Source organism: Onychomys torridus, chromosome 4 (assembly GCF_903995425.1).
Source record: "Onychomys torridus chromosome 4, mOncTor1.1, whole genome shotgun sequence".
In the NCBI taxonomy this organism is placed as follows: Eukaryota; Metazoa; Chordata; class Mammalia; order Rodentia; family Cricetidae; genus Onychomys; species Onychomys torridus.
Window position 1 is genome coordinate 32375173 of NC_050446.1, and position 22331 is coordinate 32397503.

Consider the following 22331-nt stretch of genomic DNA (forward strand, 5'->3'; position numbering starts at 1 on the left):
CTAAGACTTGCCTCGCATGTGGTGATGTTGATCTGTATCAACTGAAATGAGGAGTTTCATCTGTCTTGCCTGTGGTCAGCAGATCCCTGAGCTTCTCAGGCCTTAAAATATGCATTGCCTTCCTTGTTAGCAACCTAGTGAGAGACACCCGAAATGAGAAGCTTTAAAAAGCCACAAATGCTCCCTGAGCAGGGAGCTTTGAATCTGCCAGACTGGAGAAGAGAAAACAGTTCCAATGAGAAAGTTTGAGTAAGGATATTGACTGACGTAGGCCCTCTGCATATATGTGACAGTTGTGTAGCTTGGTCTTTTGGAACTTTTAACAGTGAGAGCAGGGGCTGTATCTGACTCTTTTGCTGGCTTTTGGGACCCTACTCCTCATACTGGGTTGCCTTGCCCAGGCTTAATACAAGGCAAGGTGCTTAGTCTTCCTACAATTTGATATGCCATGTTTTGTTGCTATCCATAGGATGCCTTCCCTTTTCTGAATAGAAATAGAAGAGTGGACTGGGGGAGGTGGGCAGAGGTGAGATAGGGAGAGGAGGGAGAGGAAACTGCAGTTGGATGTAAAATAAATTTTTAGAAAAGAGTATTGACTCTCCTCCATGAGAAGTGACAACAGGCAGAGGCAACAGCTAGCTGAGGGGCTTGCAGGGAAACTTACATTCCCCACATCAGTCTGGCAACCTAAAGCTAACTCAATTTAAAAAAAAAAAGAGGATAAATTTTGATACCACATCACTTTCAGAGTTTTGATTAAAATTACCAAATAACACAATCTAAACTTTAGGTTATCAAGCCCTTAAAAAAAAGCTATTGTTATTATGAGTGTTATCTTACTAGTCACAGTATCATTTCTCTTGAACGTAGACCAGGATACATTCTTTTTCAATATTTATGCTAAGATTAAAAGACGTTATGGGCTGAATTTTACCCACATATGTGTGTTAATGCCACAGATTGTGCCTATATTTGGAGATTTGACTTTTTATATTTTTGCAGTTCCATAAATTGATATATACTGATAAAAATATAAAGGGAAAACTGAATAGTGTGGTATATGTAGAATTTCTTACGTAGATGGGTGTTCCATTACTGTTGAGTTCCTCCTATGTGATCCTGTCTGAAAGGACACACCACACCGGTAATTGGCTCCTAGACACCTTAGCTTACTTAAACTGAATGAACTTTAGTGCTATCAGTATTAAAGTCCATTTAGTAATGGAAAACTGAAGACATGCTAAATCAGTAGTTTCTGTAATTCAGTTATAGTTCTAGTAAGTACCAGTTACTACTGGTAAAGAAATTTGATAGAGAAGTAGAAAATGAGGAAGTTTCCTTTTGTATGTGTGTGTAAAAATGTATTATAAAACTTCACTAATAAAGGAAATCTATTTCAGTCACTAACATGTGTGATAGGAAAAGTTAAAGAGTTTTGTTGTTACTTAGGTTGGAGATAATGTGTCTCTTACAATATGGTTCAACATATAAAGGTTTCAGCTACAGTAGTAGAGGAACAAATTGTGCAGGTCCAGAACTAGAAATTCCAAATAGAAACTGAAAACAACTATGGAATCTTGAGACACCCCAAAGTCAACAGTCACAGTGGAGAGTGGTTTACTGGGAAATTCAACAGGAGACTCAAGGTTGTCCCAGAAGTTCTAAGCATGTTTGAAGTGTAGAAAGTCAAGGTGTCAGGAAAGTCTACCACCAGAAATGAGCAGTTCTCCTTCAGATATTTGAGCAGAGTCATGGCATAGGCATGGAAAAACAATGGAAAACCTTGCATTCCAGGTAGATTACCAAAGTAGGAATCTATATCCATGTCTGTAACCTGAGAAATTGTTCCAAGACTGGGGCAGGACTACATACTAGTTGTTGAATGTATGCTGTGTTGTTGGATGACTCAGGCAGCTTCACATATTTGCTTCCCTACACCCAAAATAAGCTTCCTGGGTCTATAACATCAGGGAAACTTCAAAAGCAGAAAACGACAGGTATGGAACAATAGAAGATAGATATGAAGGAGAATCCAATCATCTCCAAAAATAAAAATTAAAAAAATATAGACATGTAAGACCAATATGCCAATGCTTTTACTATAAAGAGTTAGAAATCCTAAAATAATTGAAGGTAAAAATGAGATTACTTGTCAGGTATAAAACAAATTAATATTGCTTTAATTTTAATTTTTGAAAATTTAATAAAAGAATACCATATATTTTCCTCATTTCTACCCCTCTCTCTCCTTCCTCTAACTCCTGTGATATTTTTCTTGAAACTTCTCAAATTTATGACCTCTTCTACAATTGTTATTGTTACATATATATGTACATAAACATGCACACACATTCAGAACTTACTGAGTCCATTTAATGTTGCTCATTTATACAAGTGTTTAGGAATGACCACTTAGAATTTGGTAGAATATCATCTTCAGACAACTATCATCCCTTTGAAAGACAGCTCTTCTCCTGCTACTGGGCTGTAATAGAAACTGAACATTTGACAAGAGGCTACCAAGTTACCAAGTGACCTGTGCTGACCAGCATGGGCTGGATCTTATCTTACTTGTCAAGCCATAAAGTAGGATATGCAGAGCAACGATCTGTTTTCAATTAGAAGTGATATATGCATGATTAGGCCCGAGCAAGTCCTGAAGTCACAAATCAGTTAGTTACATGAAAAAGTCTCCCAAATGCCTAGTGTTTCTACTCTCGTTACAATGCCGTCTACTTCCCGTGTCTCCTGGGGTGTGTCCTATGACTGGCTAACAGAGAAAGAGAAGACTTGGGCCTGGTTTGCTGATGGTTCTGCATGTTATGCAGGTACCACCCAGAAATGGACAGCTACAGCATTACAGTCTCTTTCTGGGATAACCCTGAAAGACACCAGTGAAGGGAAACTTTCACAGTGGGCAGAACTTTTGTTTCCAGTTATTGTTTTCTGAGGATAAAGTAATTTCCTAGGTTATTTTGTTCCTCTTGTTTTGGCTACTTACTGCTCTTTCATAAACAGTATGAACGTGAAAAACTAAGAAAGATAGAAATTTATTTCTGAATTTTGTACATAAAAATCCATGACATCACATTCTCTTCAAGTGTTTATATTTCTAAGTATAATGTATAATCTCTGTGAAGAATTTTTGTTTCAAGTGGTGGATGTAAGAGGGTTTTAGATGTGTCATAGACAATGAGATGTTTCCTACACTCTGGGCAGTTTTTCAGTTATGAATGGCAGCTGTTATCACTTTTTAATAATTTTAAATTATCTTTTGACAATTTTACACATGTATATAAGACTACCTTGATCATATTATCCCCATATTCATCTCTTCTATCTACCTCATAGTCCTCTGGAACCATTGTTTTTCTCAACATATCTCCATAGTTTACTTAGTTTTTTATTATTATAAAATTCACTGAGTTGAAATAAGAATCATTTGCATATGCATTATTGTGAAGTTATTAATATATCAAGGACAATTTGCCAGGAGGTATAGCAATGAAGAAAAATAAGCCTCCTTCAGTCACCATTAACTACAAATAGCTGAGGGTCTCATTGGTCCTCACCCCAATCATTATGGAAAATTGCTGTGCTTTATTTTGTGCAGGATTTTTGTAGGTAACCATAGCTGCTTTGAGTTCATGAATGCAATAACTATTTCACAACAGTATTACAGTGTTCACATCATCTACTCATACACTGAGTATTACTATTCTTTTTGTCTCCTTGTCCATGTTGTTCTCTGAATCTTTGGATGGAAGGGACAGGCTATAGATGTCTTTTTCTAGGTCTGAGCATAGACTAGTCATGCATTCTCTGATCATTTATCGGTTATGAGCATCCTTATTAAATGATGCCCACTTCAGCAAGAAGCTTTTCTGAGAAAGGATGAGAACACAATCTATGGGTAGAAACATAAATATTTAGAAAACAGTTTTACAACATGTCCATTTACTAAACCATTAATGGTTTATTCCTTAGGGCCTATGACTTTCTGAGAGATTTTGGCCAGATTTGACTCTTACCTGTAAAGTGCATCTTAATTCCCAAAAGAAAAGTTATTCCACGACAATCATGAGACTATTGTACAAATGGGCAATCCTGCCTGGCTGACTAATGTAGTAGAGTACAGGTCACAGAGTAAGTTCACTGATGACTTTTCTGCCAGCATCCTGCATGTTACCCTACCCTCTAGAACTACTAATGCTAACCTATAAGAAGGAAGTTTTTGGCTAGGTTCTAGCTTGATTCATCTGTTTAAAACCAAACTATGGGTCATCTTCAGCAATAGGGTCTTATCACTTATCAAGTAATGATGGGCAAACAAAAGCAACTAAAAATATCCAGTGTTGTGGACTCCTCTGAGGCTTTTCTGACCAGCAGTACATAGGGAGGTATCCCATGCCTGTTGTTTAATTGCACATGGTTTCAAGGAGCAGAATTATCTTCCAATGCAATTCTAACTATTTCACTTTAACTTTTAAAAATTAACCTACAAAGTAATGGGTTTCTGTAAGAGATTTCTGGAAGTATGAAATGCAATCCTAATTAGTCTTAACAATAAGAACCTGAAGTCAGATGGTAGCGTGAAAGCTGATAGGTCAGAGCAGCAGAGCAGCCAGCCACCACAGACTTCTTACCCTACAAAATCTCAGAAAGAATGGATCAGCCTGTCTCTACAAATCCTCAGACTGAAGGGCCATGATCCTGTCTCCACCCCCCTTATATTCCTGTCTCCACTCCATGTGTTGGGATCAAAGGCTTGATCCTCCTACATGCTGAGATCAAAGGGTTGAACCTCCCATGTGCTGGATCAAAGTCCTCTATCACCCCCACCTGGCACTCTTTCTCTTTTAGACTAGATCAATCTCATGTAGCCCTGGGTGGCCTTGAACTTCTGATCTTCCTGAAACCTCTTCCCAAGTGCTGGGATTGATGGTGTGTGCCACCACTGCCTAGCCTCTAATGGCTAGCTCTGCCCTTTGAACTCCAGGCAAGCTTTATTTGCCAGAACACATAATATCACACTTAAGTCCTCAGTTTTAGTTAAGCCTTCCCAAATCTGTCATCTCCCCATACAAAATATTAACAATGTAATCTAAACTTAATTATTGCCAATTTTTTTTCTTGGTACTAGGGATTGAGCTTAGGCCTCACATATGTGAGTCAAGAGCTCCACCAGTGAGCTACACCCAACTGTTCAATGTTACTAAGACTGTAGTGCAGCCTGTAGTTTGTAAGACTGTAGTGCAGCCTGTAGTTTGTAAGACTGTAGTGCAGCCTGTAGTTTGTAAGACTGTAGTGCAGCCTGTAGTTTAGGGCTTGAGCTTATTTCAATTCTTACAGAGCTGTTTTTCTCAGAACTCTTGCAAAAACCCCAACCTTAGAGATGACCTTTCTAATTGTACTCCCTCTGATATTCAAATTAAAAGAAGAACCCAAAGAATACTAAACTTTGCTGATCACAGCCAAAAGAAGAAAGCTAATTTTACAATTATGCTCATAATACCCCTCATGAAACCTTACTAGTTAATGTTATAAATAAGTTATTAACACTAATACAAAAATAAAATTTATAGTTTCAATTTGAATTCCCAGTGAGTCAATGATCTGCCTTGGCATTTCCTGGGTATTTTGAAAAGAATTAATGTTGTCAAGATTAGCCAAAATCATAGAAGAAAGAGAACTATAGTAGAATGTAAGGCTATGGTTATTGAGATTTTGAAAAGATAATTATCTTATATTTATAAACATTCTGACAACATTAATGAAATTTATGAGGTGGTTGAGTGTCTAACAGAATGACTGTCTAGATGTAGAGAGTTGTTGAGAAAGGGAGGAGGACAGTCCTCTGTGGAGCTCTGCTGTCTGCAAACCAGCATTGACATGTATGTGCTCCATTAAGCATGTGCCACATAGGAAATGCAAGGCCAGCTCATAAGCATTTACAGATGTCATGTGTTAAATCAAAGCTTCTCTGCAGCCTTCTAAAGGAAAAATCAACAGAGAGGATTTGAAGCATGTGGATAGGATATAAAAATGTCCACAGACAGCTTTGCTAAACAGTGTGTTTTATAAACTTGATATTATTTTATTAGCTAAATTCTCTATTTTCAGGTGTTTTCTTATACTGCTGACAAAGAAATTCGAACTGATGACTTGTGCCTGGATGTTTCAAGACTCAATGGACCTGTAATCATGTTAAAATGCCACCACATGAGAGGAAACCAGCTATGGGAATATGATGCTGAGGTATGATGTTTTCTATGATTTACCTCAAGTTTGGTTATTTTCATCAAAAACAAAGCCAAAGAAGAAGTGTATTTTTAGCATGCTTAATCATATTTAGATAACGTTAGGGTGACATCCTATAAACTGGATTTTGTCAAACTAGTCCATTGCTATAAAATCATATTATGTGGTAAAATATTTTTATCTTCATGAATATTTCTAGTGTAAATCCAGGAAGATGCACTTCCATGAGATGTATGTGTAAATACAGGAAATATTATAATATGTTTGTATTTTAAAATCTGTTCCATTATGATATTTGATGTTTATAATTCTCAGTGTAACATTTAAAAAATCTGATGAGAGTACCAAGATGTATTTTTTCTTGGAAAGAATATTATAAGGAATCTATCTCTATTTTCTGTAGTGGAATTGTGGTAAAACTGAATATAGTAGTCAGGAATAGAGTTAGCTGAGTAGTCCCTTCACAGCATGTCATCCCTTTATGTCAGAGAGCAGGGTAATGAAAACAAACAAAACATACTGAGGATTTATTTAGGCCAGGTGCAAAAATTAGTTCAGCCATCAGATGGAGCTAATAAAAAAGAAATACATTCTCTTCTGAGAAGACTAAGTCTCAAAAAGACTTTTATTTTTGTCAAATCTCTTGGCTTAGGAGGATGAATTGGTCATTGGGTCACATGTTAGACAATATTAAATAGCAACAGATACTCACCAGAAAAACTCAACTTTATTCTTAGGAGATAAAAATATAATAGAGGTGAACACATTCTATAGGTGCAGCATTTCACGAAAGCCTAATATTTTTCAGCATCTCTGTTACAGTAACTATAACAAGATATTATTTTAAAACACATTTTGAGTACCATTTTAAACTCCACTGCTCTGTGGAATGATATGCTGAATAGAAAAACATCAGTTCTTACAAGATTAGAAATGTGTATGCAAGGATAATTTGAGGCCTACATTTTGCATATTGCCAGGCTCTGATGACATCAAATATTTTCTGTGACATAAAGACAAACACCTTAACTCCTCCTACACTGCATTATTGTGTTCTCTGCTGACATCTTTCCTTCTTTATTTGGCCACCATTTTGTTTTCCTGAACTTGAACTTTTAGACTAGTGATAATTGTCTGTTATCACCATGCTTTATTTTAAGTCCCCTGACGACCATCTCTCTACTAAATACAAGTGTGGAATCTGGATCTTGAATCCAATTTTACCTCTTCTTTTTAAATTTTTTTTATTAAATTTATATACCAACCACAGATTCCCTGTCCTCCCACCCCTCCAACCCATCCCCATTCCCACCTCCTCCAAGGCAAGTTCTTCCATGAGGAGTCAGCAGAGCCTAGTATATTCAGTTGAGGCAGGTCCAGGCCCCTCCTCCCTGCACCAAGGCTGTGCAAACTGTCTTACCATAGGCACTAAGCTCCAAAAAGCTGGCTCATGCACTAGGGAATTCTCAACAGAAGAATCTCAAATGGCTGAAAGACATTTAAGGAATTGCTCAACATCCTTAGTCATCAGGGAAATGCAAATCAAAACAACTCTGAGATATCATCTTACACCTGTCAGAATGGCTAAGATCAAAAACACTGAAGACAGCTTATATTGGAGAGGGTGTGGAGCAAGGGGGGCACTCCTACACTGTTGGTGAGAATTCAAACTTGTACAGCCATATTGGAAATCAGTATGGTGGTTTCTCAGAAAATTGGGAATCAATCTTCCTCAAGACCCAGCTATACCTGGGACTGGAGTTACAGACAGTTGTGAACTGCTGTATGGGTGCTAGGAATTGAATATGGTCCCCCTGCAAGAGCAGTCAATCCTCTTAACTGCTGAGCCATCTCTCGAGCCTTCTTTTTTAGATTGGTGCAAACCAATGCACACTTAGGAAAGGACAGAAAAGTACTTTGGAAAATGCAAGGCCTTCAGGGGACCCAAGGGAAGGGGCGAGAAAAAATGTTGAGAGATGCCGAAGTGTCAGTAAGTCCTTGTTCAGTGGCTCCATCCTCACATTTCAATAGTGGAAGGTAGAAAGTCCTGCTTGCTACCTCTATAATTCAGTTCTTTGTCATTTACAAGCAAGGGTAAAATTTTTCTTCTTTGAGAAACCTCTGAGGTGGTACAGTTTTGAGTCAGAATAAAAACTGGTGGAGTTCACAAAATTACAGACCTGAAACGAACCTTAAACTTCTCTCCTTTGAGCTTTGTCAGGAAAACCTGAAGCACAAAGATTATCCTGCCAGGAGCAGAGCTAGGATTCAGGTCCTAATAAAGTTTTCAAAGAAAGCTAGTTACCAGTCCAATTGTGAATCTCACAGTGTGAAGTGCTGAAATATTCCATGGCCTTCTCGGCCACGCTCCTTTCAGTCTGAGAAAAGAAAGAGTCATCAATAGGAGCGAACATGTAGAACATTCAGAACACAGTGCACCTCGAAGCATGGAGTCTCTCTCGCTGGTTTGGTTTGTTATCTGCTTAGGTGAACAAAAGAAAAGAACGAAAGAAAGTTAATGAAAGGCTGTGATTTCCCTGTTTGCTTAGGCCATTCTTGCCACAATCTTATAAAACTGTTATTGTTATAGTCTCTATGTTTGAAATAAAGTCGATTCAATGTGTGCATCAAGGTGTCTGGCATTAAAAGCCGGCAGTTTCTCTAATTTGCCTCCTGAGGCAATTGAAATACTACAAATAATTAGATGCTCTCAGTGATGATGATCTGATAAGCTGGGCAAACAGTGGGACCCTGCTACATACAAGCAAATGCTAAGTCACGGTGCAGTATCAGATTGTATTCACATATGAACATCTCCTTTCCTTAATGATAAGATGTCCCATCTGCAATAAATCTGATCTGTTTAAAAAGGCAAATGGCCACACAATTACTATATGACAATAATGGCTTAGAAACCTTAGTTAAATGTCTTCATAATGTAATTAATATATAATTTCTCTTCTAATTATATGGAGCTAAGTATGCATTGATGAAAAATGCCTCTCTGGCTAAAAGATTTGCAGTACTTTCTGACTCTCCTAAGTTGGTTTGTAAAATATATTTAATTAAAATATGATTACTTCTCTCTTCCCTTCCTTTTCTTCCCTCCATTCACTTCTATGTTTCCTTCCTCCAAGTTCCAACACCTTCACTCCCTTTCAAATAGATAATTGATTGTTACTTCTACATATATAGAGATACAGATACACAGATAGAGAAATACAAACTTCTGAGTATGCATAAGTCAACGTTTCATAAACAACACAACATGAATATTATTGGCACTCTTTTATGGCTGGCATCACTGGTTTAATTTGGTGAGAACATGACTGTTTTTATCAATACCACAGGATACACGCTACATAGATTACCAATAAAATTATCCAGATGTTTCAGTGCCATGGAATATCTGTTTCCAGCAAGTTCAAACAAAGAGAAAACACTAAATTTAACATCACTAGACAGTTTATATCTTTTTTATGCAAGTGCATGTTTCATCCATTTATTTTATTTGGATTTGTTTTTATACTGTTTCACCATCACAAGTGTGCTCCAATCTATTCCAAATTTACATTTTCCTGCAGTATGTGTACTTAATCACATTTTTCTTTGCACATCCAGGAAGCTACATACAGTGATACAATCTAATTTTAGATCAAAGCACTTCTGCTTAACAAACACTATTCCACAAAGAAAAAAAGGAGGGGGAGCAAAACATGATGCTAAAAATAAGTGTTGCTTTTCACATGACTGAGCAAGTTGGCTGAGAAAACACTTGTTATACATTCGGTCCATAGGAAATCATTGCAGTAGGTAAACACATTGCTTGAACTTACTGAAAACACAGAGGCTTATCTTAAATCATTCTTAACCAACCTCTTTTATTTGCCCTTATCAGAAAGCAGGTAAATGGGAATATAATTTCAAGGTAAGTGGCCTAAGATTACAACCCTCCCACATTCCTGTGTAGAATTTCTAATAAACAACAGCTTAATTTACCTTTTGAAGGTGGTACCCATTAGACTAGCATTACCTTTCTGTGTTCCCAGTGACCCATAGCTTTGATTTCTTGCTAGAATCAGCTAATGGAAATTTCAATAGATTAGTGTTGCACTTTTATCTCTTCTCGATTGTTTACATTTGATTTTTAAAACACTGTAGTCTTCTGCATGTGCAGTTTGAATTCTTAAGATACAACACTAGATGTTTTCAATAGAAACATTTTGAGATTAAGTTTTAGAAAACTGTTATTTAGTATTTGGTCAAGAGGTTTTGAAATCTATGACTTCTTAATAAGTTAAAGTAGTACAACAGTCTAAGGTCAGTCTTATTTATCTTTCTATGTAAGAATGTGAATTTATTGTTCTTATTTTAAACTTTTAGTATGCCAACTGAGATATCTACAGTCATTTCTGAAATCAGCTATGCAGCCCGCTTTATGTGTTCATCAAAATATTAGGCTTTTTAATAGTATTTTAATACAAGTATTATGCTTTTATTTTATCACCAAATTTGTTTTCTTAGATTTCAGTTGGCTATAAGTAGGAACTGTGCAGTTTGGAGAGTAGATTTTTACGTAGTTCATGACATATCAGATACAAATATGTCTTTACTGAAATCACAAACTTGTCTTATATATCTTTAGCTATTGTGATTTGAACTCTGTACATAGCAGTGAATCATAATGCCCTACATTTTAGAACAGAATGACTAAGTGATGCTATATGATGCACAATAGGTAATATTAGTTTTAGACTCACATAACTCTGCTTAGTTGTCAACATTTTAAATGATCCCATTGAAGAAGCTATCTGTCAGTAAGCTGCATGGGAGCCTGCAGGCCACATTGCTCCAAAAAGCAATTTTCAGTGACAGCCTCATAATGAACTATTCATTGCAAATTTGACTAAAGACATACATGAAATGCTCAGAGAATTAATAAAAATATTTAGAAAGGATTCCCACAATATAAATGAAAGGAGGATATTTAATTTGATGATTTCAATCTCATAGACAGACATGTGACAGAATTAATAATCATTGTCTCTTGTGGACAGAAGATTTGAAAAAATAAATATATCTTCCTTTGCTTTTAAATAAAGAAAACTAAATAACATGTGGTTTGTAAAATAAAAGAATATGTAGATGGGCTTGAGAGTTTAAATTTTCTCTTGATTTATAGCTTTGTAAAAAATATGTCCTAATTTTTTTTGTTCCTTGTAATGATGCATGAAATTTATCATTCCTAACAAGAGATCTTTGTGTATTAACATGACATTTTCTAGGCAAAGTTCGGAGCAATAAGAAAAATCAATTAGCAGTAGATGATGTTGCCTAATTTAAACAGTGTAGATAGTAAATACAGCTATATTTAGTCAAGAAAGCTAGTCAAAGTGTGTCACTGAAAGCATCATTTTATAGGTAATATATGATGCTTTATGCAATGGCCTTATTGAATGTTTCGATCAACAACATTATTTAGTATTTCTCTGGGCTAACCCTGGAGTGGATGATTTATATTTTATATCAATACCTTTCTTAAGCTTATATTTGGAAATAAGATAGAGTCACATGAAATTTTTACGTTCACAGGGGATTTGATCTTTTCCTGCTCTTTCTCTTCATGTACTCTGCTATGCTAACTAATGAGTATGTCATTGCATGTGTGGATTTCTTCAAAAGTCTGGATTAGGCCCACAAAAATATAAAACAAAATAATCTCAAAGAGTCTTCCTTGGTATCCTCTCAGGCTGAAGGAAAACATACGAGGACACTAATATAAGAGGAAACTCTGTGTGTTGATCAATTATTTTGAATAACCTCTCTCAAAACAACTCACTTGGCACTAAAATGTATTTATTATAAGATTATGAGAACAAAATTCTATCAAAAAACTTTTGTCTGAAATGTTTCATCATCTGATGTCAAATTCCTCCTTAATAATCTGTCTTAACTCCATTTTATTTCTACTGAGTAAAGCTAATATTAAAGTCATCTGAAAGGCTGCCACTCACTGCTTCATGGATGCAATTATTGTGACGTGTATCTCACATCCTTTTCCAGGAGAAATTGTATGTTGTCTGGGATGATTGATTTATTACTACCTTTGTACTTGATTTGTCATTATTCATTATTTTCTTTGTCAAACAGACCCAAACTCTTGTTCACATAATCACGCAGTCCTGCCTCTCAATAAGCAAAGTGGTGCATGGCTCCCAACATCCTACCATGGAGACCTGTAATGATAGCACTTCGCAAAAATGGCTGCTAAGAAACTATACAAGAGCAGAAGTTTTTAGACATATTTTTGGAAATCTTACTGATGATTTTTTTCTTTAATAGCTTGTAGAGGTTTGTGTTTCAGACTTCTTAAATTTACTTTAGTTATTTTAGTTATCAAAATCTGAAATTTTAATAAAACATTCTATGGAGTTATTTTTCTATCTTTTACTTCTTAGTAACTCATTAATTTGGAGTCTGGATATTTTAAGTAATAATTAGTCTATCTTTAACAATGTATTTTCAAGTTTTTATTTCAAATATAGCTATGCATATGTATGTATATATTTATATGTCTGTGAATATAACGGGTTAAATATATTGTAAAATATTTATTTTGTTTTAGCTCAACAATAGCCATGTCTATATCAAAACAGATTGTGTGTCAAAGGTGAAAACATGACTAAATATAACAGAGGCTAAAAATGACTTATTTTGGAACATTGAAATTGTTTAAATTTGTTACATTTTATTCAGATGGTTCTACTCTCTGTCTCTGTCTCTCTGTCTCTGTCTCTGTCTCTGTCTCTCTCTTTCTCTCTCTCTCGCTCTGTGTGTGTGTGTGTGTGTGTGTGTGTGTGTGTGTGCGTTCCACATCTTCACATATTTTATAAATTACCATTGCTTTATTCTGAGACACTAAGTAAATCCTTTATTAAAAACTTTGTTATCTTGAACAACTCATGGAAAAGCCATATCTACACATTTCTTCTGTGGTTAGATAGTTGATATAATTATAAGAATCAAAGCTCTCCAAAAGCATACATTTTACTTATCACTTTCATAATTTGTGACTATTTTCTCATTAAATAATTAAATGAATTTCTATTCAGTTGAAGTCAATAAGTGACTGTGGAATATTTTTTGTAAATAGTACAAATAAAAGCATTTTTGAATTCTTGGATTTAAGGGATTTTTTTTAACCAGTAAATAAGTAATTTTGCATTGTTAGCCACTGCCTGTGGGAACACATGGGAGATTCCAGAGGTTTTCTGGTTCCAGTAAACCAGTAAAGCTATTGGCACACAATTGAGTTTCACTGTTTGTGGCACAACTAAGAACAGAAGCAAGGGGATGAGAGGGGAGAACAGGAATTGTTTGAATTTGAGTGCATTTGAGTGATGGACAACTCAGATAAGAGATGGAAATTTGAAGTAATCAAGACCATTTGCATGAAGAGGAATTATCACAAGACAATTTATGTGTAATATTTGAGTTTGTTTTCTAAGCTTCCAAATGTTTTGTGTACATGCCCAACAGAATGTTTGAGGTATAAACATTTAACCTTATGAGCCTGCCATTGAATGCTATGGCAGAGACACTCTCTCAGCAGGAGAGCCTGCATCGGTGCCCTCATCACTTCTTGCAGCTTCTGGAAGCTAGCTGGCTTTTCCAAAGGTCATATTCTGGCACAAGGTTTTGAGATCTCCATCTGGCAGATGAGGAAACCAATCATGCTTAGTAGACTAATTCTCAAAGTAGCTCTGGTGAAAGCTCCATGGAGACAGTACCCAGGAACCAACTTACAAGTTTCTGCACTTAGGAAGCCCACAGTTTGATTCCTGTCAGGCATGCACATGTGCATTTTATAGGTCATTTTTTAAAAAACCATAAGCCATGTTGCCTCAACACATAGTAAACAGTTTTACTTTCAATTGGTTTCTAAGGATCTACAGTTCATTGACTGTAGTTCAAATGTTTGAGCAGAATGGGAAGGAGAAGTACGAACATTTGTTAAATGTAACTCAGAATTTTCTAATGAAGAATCAGAGTCTTCAGAATCATTTGAATGGCTTCCCCTCGTGCCAATAGCTAATTAAAGAGGGAAATGAATTTACACTCAGGAATACTTGGGTTTGAAAGTTTTGGCTTTCTAGTGTGCTGCATTAGCAGAGTTTTTTGGTTGTTCATTTTGTTACTTTTGGGGACGTGGGTTTTAACTACTAATAAGTTTTTTAAGGAGAATATTTGCATATTGATTAGAAAGAACAATACTAACTAGAAAGTTCTGAACTGACATTGTGTCATTAAAAAACTTAATATAATTTTTTAAAACTCTTTATTCCAATATGACATAAGGTAATTGATCAAATCACTCAACTACTGTGATAAGTGATTACACTACAACAAAGTAATGGCAGTACATTGTATAAGTCAATGTGTGGTAACCTACTCAATAAATGCAAAAATTCTATTTTTTTAAAAGGGAACTATTAGAAGCATGCAATGGTAAGTGCTTTTTTGAAGGAGAATGTACACATAAGCTAGCTCAAATTTGAGACAGAGATGATTTTCTTTGTTGATGTTGATCTTACCTACAACGTTTTTTCAAAGGAAAATATTGTTTTTATTTAGTTTTGCATCTGATTTTCAAACTGGCTAATTGTTAAATTTCCTGTCATCCTAAGAATAAACTAGCCATCTTCTTGCTATCTTAGGCAATTTCTTTTTCTATTCCTTTTTTTTTTTTTAACTAAAAATGGCTTGATACTCTGTATTAAAAAATGACAACAAAGGCTTCAATCTTGACATCACCTTCACTTTTAATCGCCTAGACTTTTAATTTCCTGCTTGTGGTCAGAGTGACATCTTTCCCAGAAGCTTGTCCTCTATTCTATCTATTCTTACAATAGTGAAGCATGGGATGAGTTACAAGTGTTTCTCTATATGTTTACCACACATAGCCCCCAACATAATATCAAGAGTAAGAAAATACTATAAAAAAGAAAACTTTTCCAACTTTTCATTTTGGTAATTTATGAAAACATATGTTTAGGATACAATTTTCAAGACTTACTTGCAAATCACCTCACATATGCGAGAGCATTTTAAGTTAGAGATCTTTTCCTGTGTTTCTGGGCATGGCCCATGAAATTAACAAAATAATATATAATTAATAGGTTGAAAGAATGTTGACTTAAAACATTCTGGAATATGAAGTCCCCAAAAGTGAATTTCATTACAAATGGAAAGGAAAGCTTTGTGATAACTAAACACCATACAATAATTATTGGAACCATGAAGATAATAAAATACATCATCATTGCTCTGTTTCAATTTAATATTGATAAAATTTGAGATCCTTAAATATGGTAAACATCCCATGAATTAGGATTGATCATCTCTGGCTGTACTAATTGCTGGTCTATAGTTAATTTCTAAGATACTACAGCTTAGTAGTTCTTAACAGGGTCATCTCTAGTCATTTTGTTCATCTGGATAACAGTTGTGTGGTTGACTTCTGTGTTTATCAAATTATTGCTGACTAACACTAATATATGTCACTATCAACTAAGTTCCAAGGTCATAAATAAGCTTTTGACAAAAAAAGTCTGAATTTTCAGCAACCTGTAATAAATATCAGCCAATTTCTTTAACCACCTTCAAATAGTGGTGTACTGGACAATAACAAACCTTTTACAGTCAAAATTGTGTGTCACTTAGAGACACCTGTGCACAGTTCCTTTTTTAAAAACATGTTGTGCTACTGTACATTAAAATGATATAGACTATTTCTGAAGAGCAGCTTTATTCTAGTGTGCTATTGTGTTATTGATTGTTGTTTATCTTTTACAGAGACTCACTTTGAGACATGTTAACAGTAACCAATGTCTTGATGAACCTTCTGAAGAGGACAAAATGGTGCCTACCATGCAGGACTGCAGTGGCAGCAGATCTCAACAATGGCTGCTCAGGAACATGACCTTGGGGGCATGAAGACCCTTTCTCCCAAGACGTGAAAGTCTCGACAATTTTGTTTATCCATCGTTTCCATTTGGTGAAAACATTAACTTTGCTGAATTAAAAGTTTTAAAAATACTTTTAGTATTCCAAAACACAGTTGTTTATAATTCATTTTTAGGAATGTTTATTTCCCTACTAAAATTTGTACCTGATTGAAGAAGCACATAAAATATAAGTAATAGGAAACTGTTATTAAAACTTCAAACTGTTTGGGAAAAATACACCTTACATTTGATTTTAAAATGTCTTCATTACCCTCTTGTCACAGGGTTACTTAGGGTTGGTTTATTTTGTGTTATAACAATGATGGAAGGAGAGATCATGTAATGCCTTATACTATATTTTAATTATGAGATATCATTGCTTTATAAAATGTTCTTACAAAAGTTTCATGGAACCATGGCGAATTTCTGTGCTAACAATTGGGACAAATATGAAATCATTCATAGGCATTGACTTCATCACACAAAATGTTCAGACCAGGAAAGAAAATTAAGTTTCCTATTAAATTTGTAGAATATAAAATCATCATACCAAATAAATACTTAAGAATTCAATTTAAATAATAAGTTTAAGTCAAATGATGAAAAGAGTGAGTCAGACATTCGGGAGGACAAGAACAATATAAACTCCAAGATCTGCCGGGAGAGAGAAAATCTTCACTTCCAACTCAACCTGAGGACAGTCTTGCTCTGAGAGGTGGTGTCAGGATCTGAATCCCCAGCTGCCCTCTCTATCTCCATATACTGAGATGTACCTTTGCCCTTCACTCTAGAACTGGAGGTGAAGGGTGACCTTTTAGGTTTCAATTTTAAACATTTATTAATTACTTTTAGTTCAACCAGTGATGTCATTGACACTTTGTACTTTGTAAAAAAAAAGTATGGAACCATTATAATTTATTACTATGCTATAAAATCTAACATTGATCACCAGTAAACAAAATTTATTAAATTGGTATTGAACTACTAGACATGATTTTGCATCAAGTAGGGCTCAGTCATAATTAGGAAAATTTCATGTGTTATTTCAACTTTAAAACCCCTTGGTTCACAGTGAATGAACCGATGCTATGAAAAACAAGAAAAGAAACAGTGATGGGATATTAGTAAATTCTTATATTTAATACCATTTTAAGTGGCCATAGAGTTGTTGTACATGTATGTTTGATCTGTGTATCTAGCAACTGGAGAAAAGCTATAGGGAGTGGAAACAGAAGATTCTCCAGAAGCAGAAAGCCCATTCTTTTGACCTTTTATTTTAAATGATCTAGAAAAAGCATTAATTGGCTAACTGTACCTCCTTTATCTCTTCATCTCTGATCTTTATCTCTGCCTTTCTCTCCTATGTTTCTGTCTATCTTTGTCTCTCTCTGTCTTTCCTTCTTCTCTCTGTCTCTGTCTGTCTGTCTGTCTGTCTGTCTGTCTGTCTCTCTCTCTCTCTCTCTCTCACACACACACACACACACACACAACTTTATAATGCAAAAGATAACTTTTTCTCAAGACCTAAAATTTCCTAATTTATTTTCCTAGCTGGCATCCCCTTTGACACCACTGTGTTAGAATTGTGAGAAATTCTAACTAAATGTTTCAGGTTTGCTGCTTAAACATCAAGTAACTTACTCAAAAACTTCAGGGATTTATTAGACTCCCAAAATTTTAGACAAAATATTGAACACATGGGCTTTTATTCCTGGGATAGACATAGTCCATATCATATCTAACCGGAATCCATGGCACTCAAGGGATAATCGACCTTAACCTGATCATGACCACTCAAGTCAACTGAAGCCTGACATCAAGCTCATATTCAATTTTTTACTCTCTCCTACATTTTCTTCTTGTCCTGACTCAAATAATATAGTATTTTTCTGAAAAAAATGTAGACTCTCAAGAGTTATGTAGTATGTTCCACTTACTGCAATCAAAACATATAGTGTGGTCAGTGACATTTTAAAAGAATATAATTATTTAATGGGAGCTGAATTTGGAGCATTTCAGTAACATTTTATGTAAATGAAGATTTTTATGGTCATGATGAAATGCATAAGAAGAACTCTCAAAGAGTCATTAAGTGATTTGGATATATGCCGCCTAGTGCCTAAAAAGAAAAAAAAAAATAGGTGTGTGGGGAGACAAAATCATACACATCAAAACCAGAGAGATTTAAGGTCTTCAAAAAATGTTTACCTCTAGTAAAGAAAATTAAAGCCTTGATTGGAATCACAGTGAGCCTGTCTCTCTCTCTCTCTCTCTCTCTCTCTCTCTCTCTCTCTCTCTCTCTCTCTCTCTCACACACACACACACACACACACACACACACACACACACACACACACACACACATAGTTGATCTGGGCTAGTAGATTTTCTCAATTACTTCACTGTACACATTCCTCTGGGTTTTTCTCAAAAGAACAAATGCAATTTTCACCTTATGGATACTCAAGTCAAAACTAGAAAGTTGAGAACTGAGGGATCATTCACATAATTGGCAAAGTGCTTGCCCCACCTCACAGCATGAGGACTTGAGACTGATTCCAAGAACTGGTATTTAAAAGAGCAAATAACCACTATATGTGTTGGCATGTGCTTTTAATCCTAACACTGGGGATGTGAAGAACAATGAATTCCTTGAGTTTCCTGACCAGCCAGATTAGCTTAATTGACAAGCTCCAGGCCAAATGAGAGACTGTCCTTAAAATCAAGTTACGATGTCTATGCTTGACCTTTGACCTCCACACACATGCATTCACACAAATGCTTGTATATGCGTGCACACACATAAGTACACATATATAATATGTGAAGTCACTTTTGACTTCTTTCTCTTTCAAACTTTGTAAGCCTGTCCTACCTGTGTTTCACTGACCGCATGACACTTCCTGCAGCCAAAATTAACTAGGACTTGGCCCCCCCAAAAAAATTTAAACTTGTTCCAAATATTTTTAGATAGCCACATTTTTTGATAACTGACTGCATTATTATCAAGTGTTGATTTTGTAGATGAAAACATTGTGTTGCATTGTCCCAAGGTTGGACAAATGGAGTCTAACCATCTAGAAATGAACTTGATGCTATCTTTGGTATATAACCAGAAACCAATAATGTGCTAACACATCCACTATATGTTACTATTTTTGACCTTCAAATCATATGCAGTATGCATATGATACCACATTTTTGCCAAGTCTTACCCAATGCTACATGTTTCCTTAATTACAGCACTCACACAGACATGAGTAAGTATGAATTTTATATTTCCCTGAACATAATCTTCCGATTCATTTTCAACTCATCTCATAGATCTCATGTCTCTATATGCAGATGAATGCACTCCACTCCACAAACATACATGTACATCCTCTCTGCACATGGATATGTGCATAACACATAATCCACACATGCATATGTGAACACGTAGAGACATCTCTGTTTCTTCATCTCTTACCATCTTGCATTTTGTAACACTGTTCTGGCTGCCAAGAAAGTTTCTGCATTAGTGTTGGCTCCATCTGTCTCATAGATGTCATTCACTTCATTTCTTTAGGTTTTCATTCAAACATTACCTATTCAGTACAGCAAACTCTTGTCCTGTCCGCAATTTTTAGCTTCTATCCCTCTGACCAAAAATAAGACCATTCTTTTATTTACTCAATTGCTGCCAATCTCATACTCCAACAAACACTTGGGAACACAATTACATTTATTTAGGTAGTTTTTTGTTTTTTGTTTTTCATTGCCAGGGCCACATCTTTGTAAGGTTAGTACTCTCTCACAGAGCTACATACTTGGTCATGTAAGTCCTTTTGAAGGCAGTGTCTATGTTAGTTTTGTCCACTGGCTGTGTTCAGCTTCTTGTGTTAACTCTTGGTATATATTAAGTATACTTCTTGAACTAATGGAATTAAGAGTGTATTGAAGTTGTTAAGCAGCACTGAATCATACGTTTTCAGATTTAAAACTCTAGAGTCCAGTAATGTCTTTACAGAGAAATTTTAGAGCTTTGTTTCCAAATGTTAATTTTCCCCTAATATTCTTCATATGAAAGTGTAGACCTTATGTTGTCATCTTTGTCAAAATCTCCTGCCTTATGGAAATGAAATTTGCCATTTTATTCATTTTATTAAAATGCTGCTGTAAGATATAAGTTGCTTCACTTAACTGAAAATAACTATGGTTTCAGTGTTTTGATTGTGTTAGGTTGCTTACCGAAGGGCTAAGATTTTGAGTTTTAGAAAAGAGCTAAGTACAATGTTTTAAAATCATATTTATTTTCATGTTTTGATGATGACTATATAAAGTTTATTTTCCATGTAAAAATCTATTAACAAGATATATTATAGAAACCTTAAAACATTAAAGGTGTTATATCATTAATTTCTATGTTTATAGATAATAGAACTGAGCCATGGACGTACAGTGTAGTTTGCCCAAAGATCATAGAGTTAAAAATTTGCTTCCAGGACTCCTAAAACTACTGCCAAAATATATATAAGGCCACAATAATGAAAATACCTTAATTAAAAACTCTCTTATTGATCTCTAAATAACTTGATTATTTAGAAGTATTTAAATCTTACTGTTTTTTCATACTTCCATAAAATTTGTCCAATGAAATTAAACCACAGGCAATAGGAGAAGACCTGCAGCACAGTGAAGATTTTCCTTGAAAATATGTTTACAGAATTGTAGAACACCCTAGCATCAGTAAGCAAATGGTTTCAGGAAAGCAGCATCAAGCCTCTTCAGTGGTAACTGATGGAACTCTGTCTCCTCTGTTTTCTTGCAATTCCATTCAAGGTAAAGGAAGGTTGACCTAGAGCTTGCACAGAGTCTTAAACCATCTGTTCTTGTGAACATTGGGTGAGTTCTGTGTTTGCAGCTTTGCAGACTACGGAGAAACCAGAAAATATTCTAGGCTTCCCAGTGTCGCTTTGTTATAAACATAATATGTAAATTTGATATCTCCTGTGTGCTTAGGAACAACCCTATAAATAATAAGAAAAATGAAGGAGGGGAAAGTAAACTGCTACAATAAAATAACTTAATTGGTTTTTTAATGCTTTTTTAATTTAGTGAGAGGTTAAGGATACAGTAGAAATGCTTCAACAAACCAGAATATTAGCTTGCTCCCATACATATTTTTACTCCATTTGAGAAATCAGCAAGCATAGTCATAGCCATTGCATTTTTATCTCATCTATGAATTTAAGCTCGAGTTTCAGAAGGGGAAAATTCTTAAATTACAGGTATAATGATCTGAACAAATATGAAAAAAAATTAAAAATCAAATTTGAGTCATTACCCTGGAGATGTTATTTGTACTATTGAGGACTTCCAAGCTTGACTACATGTCCAGTTTGGCTGGGCAGCAGGAACTCCATGTGTCAAGGCAGCTTGTGTTTCAGGATTCGGTCACTAGCCACCACATGTCAGATAGGAAGTTGAAACACTCTGCATTTCTTCTGTACAGCATAGGTGCGTCTGGTTTGACTACACCATGTTCAGAGTATTATCAAGTATAAAATACTGTATAAAGCTAAGGTGTTGGGTGACTAGCAATGTGCTTTGATTACTTCGTATAGACTTGTTCCCCAATTTTTGTTTTATGGTGTTTACTAAACTATAAAGGAAATTTTCATTTAATTTGCTTTTAAAATCCCCCTGAGAAAGTAGTGATTCCACATAGTCTTTTGCCAATATATTTAAGATGAGTACCACTCTGCAGTAATTGGGTCATCATTATTTGCAGTAATGCTTTACCACCATTGTTAATGAGAGAGAATGAATCATTCTTCCATGTTGGGTGAATTAGAATGAAAAAAAAATATTAGATAAGATTCTGCTTAAAATGTTTCTGAAACAGATGCTTCAAAACTGAAATTTTCATCCTGGCTCAATGGTGAAGCTAAAAATTTAAAGACACTGCTGATTGGTTCCTGGTATACCTTCAGCTAAAAATAGCACAAGGGAGAAACAGGAATCCAGGGTCACAGAACTTCTTTTGAGAGGGGTGGGGAACCTTCTGTTTTTAAAATCAGT

At 35.3% G+C, this 22331-nt stretch overlaps 1 protein-coding gene across 4 annotated transcripts in view; it reads left to right on the forward strand.

The window, feature by feature from the left end:
• Window positions 1–17635, forward strand: part of Galnt13 (polypeptide N-acetylgalactosaminyltransferase 13) — a 597204-nt gene extending 579569 nt beyond the window's left edge. For all 4 annotated transcript variants that reach the window (XM_036185829.1, XM_036185831.1, XM_036185830.1 and 1 more), the window contains exons 12-13: window positions 6124–6258; window positions 16117–17635. In XM_036185829.1, coding sequence (XP_036041722.1) covers window positions 6124–6258; window positions 16117–16257 — 276 coding nt within the window. In that variant the 3' untranslated portion in view covers window positions 16258–17635. The remainder of the gene's footprint in view (window positions 1–6123; window positions 6259–16116) is intronic.
• The last annotated feature ends 4696 nt before the right edge of the window (window positions 17636–22331 follow it).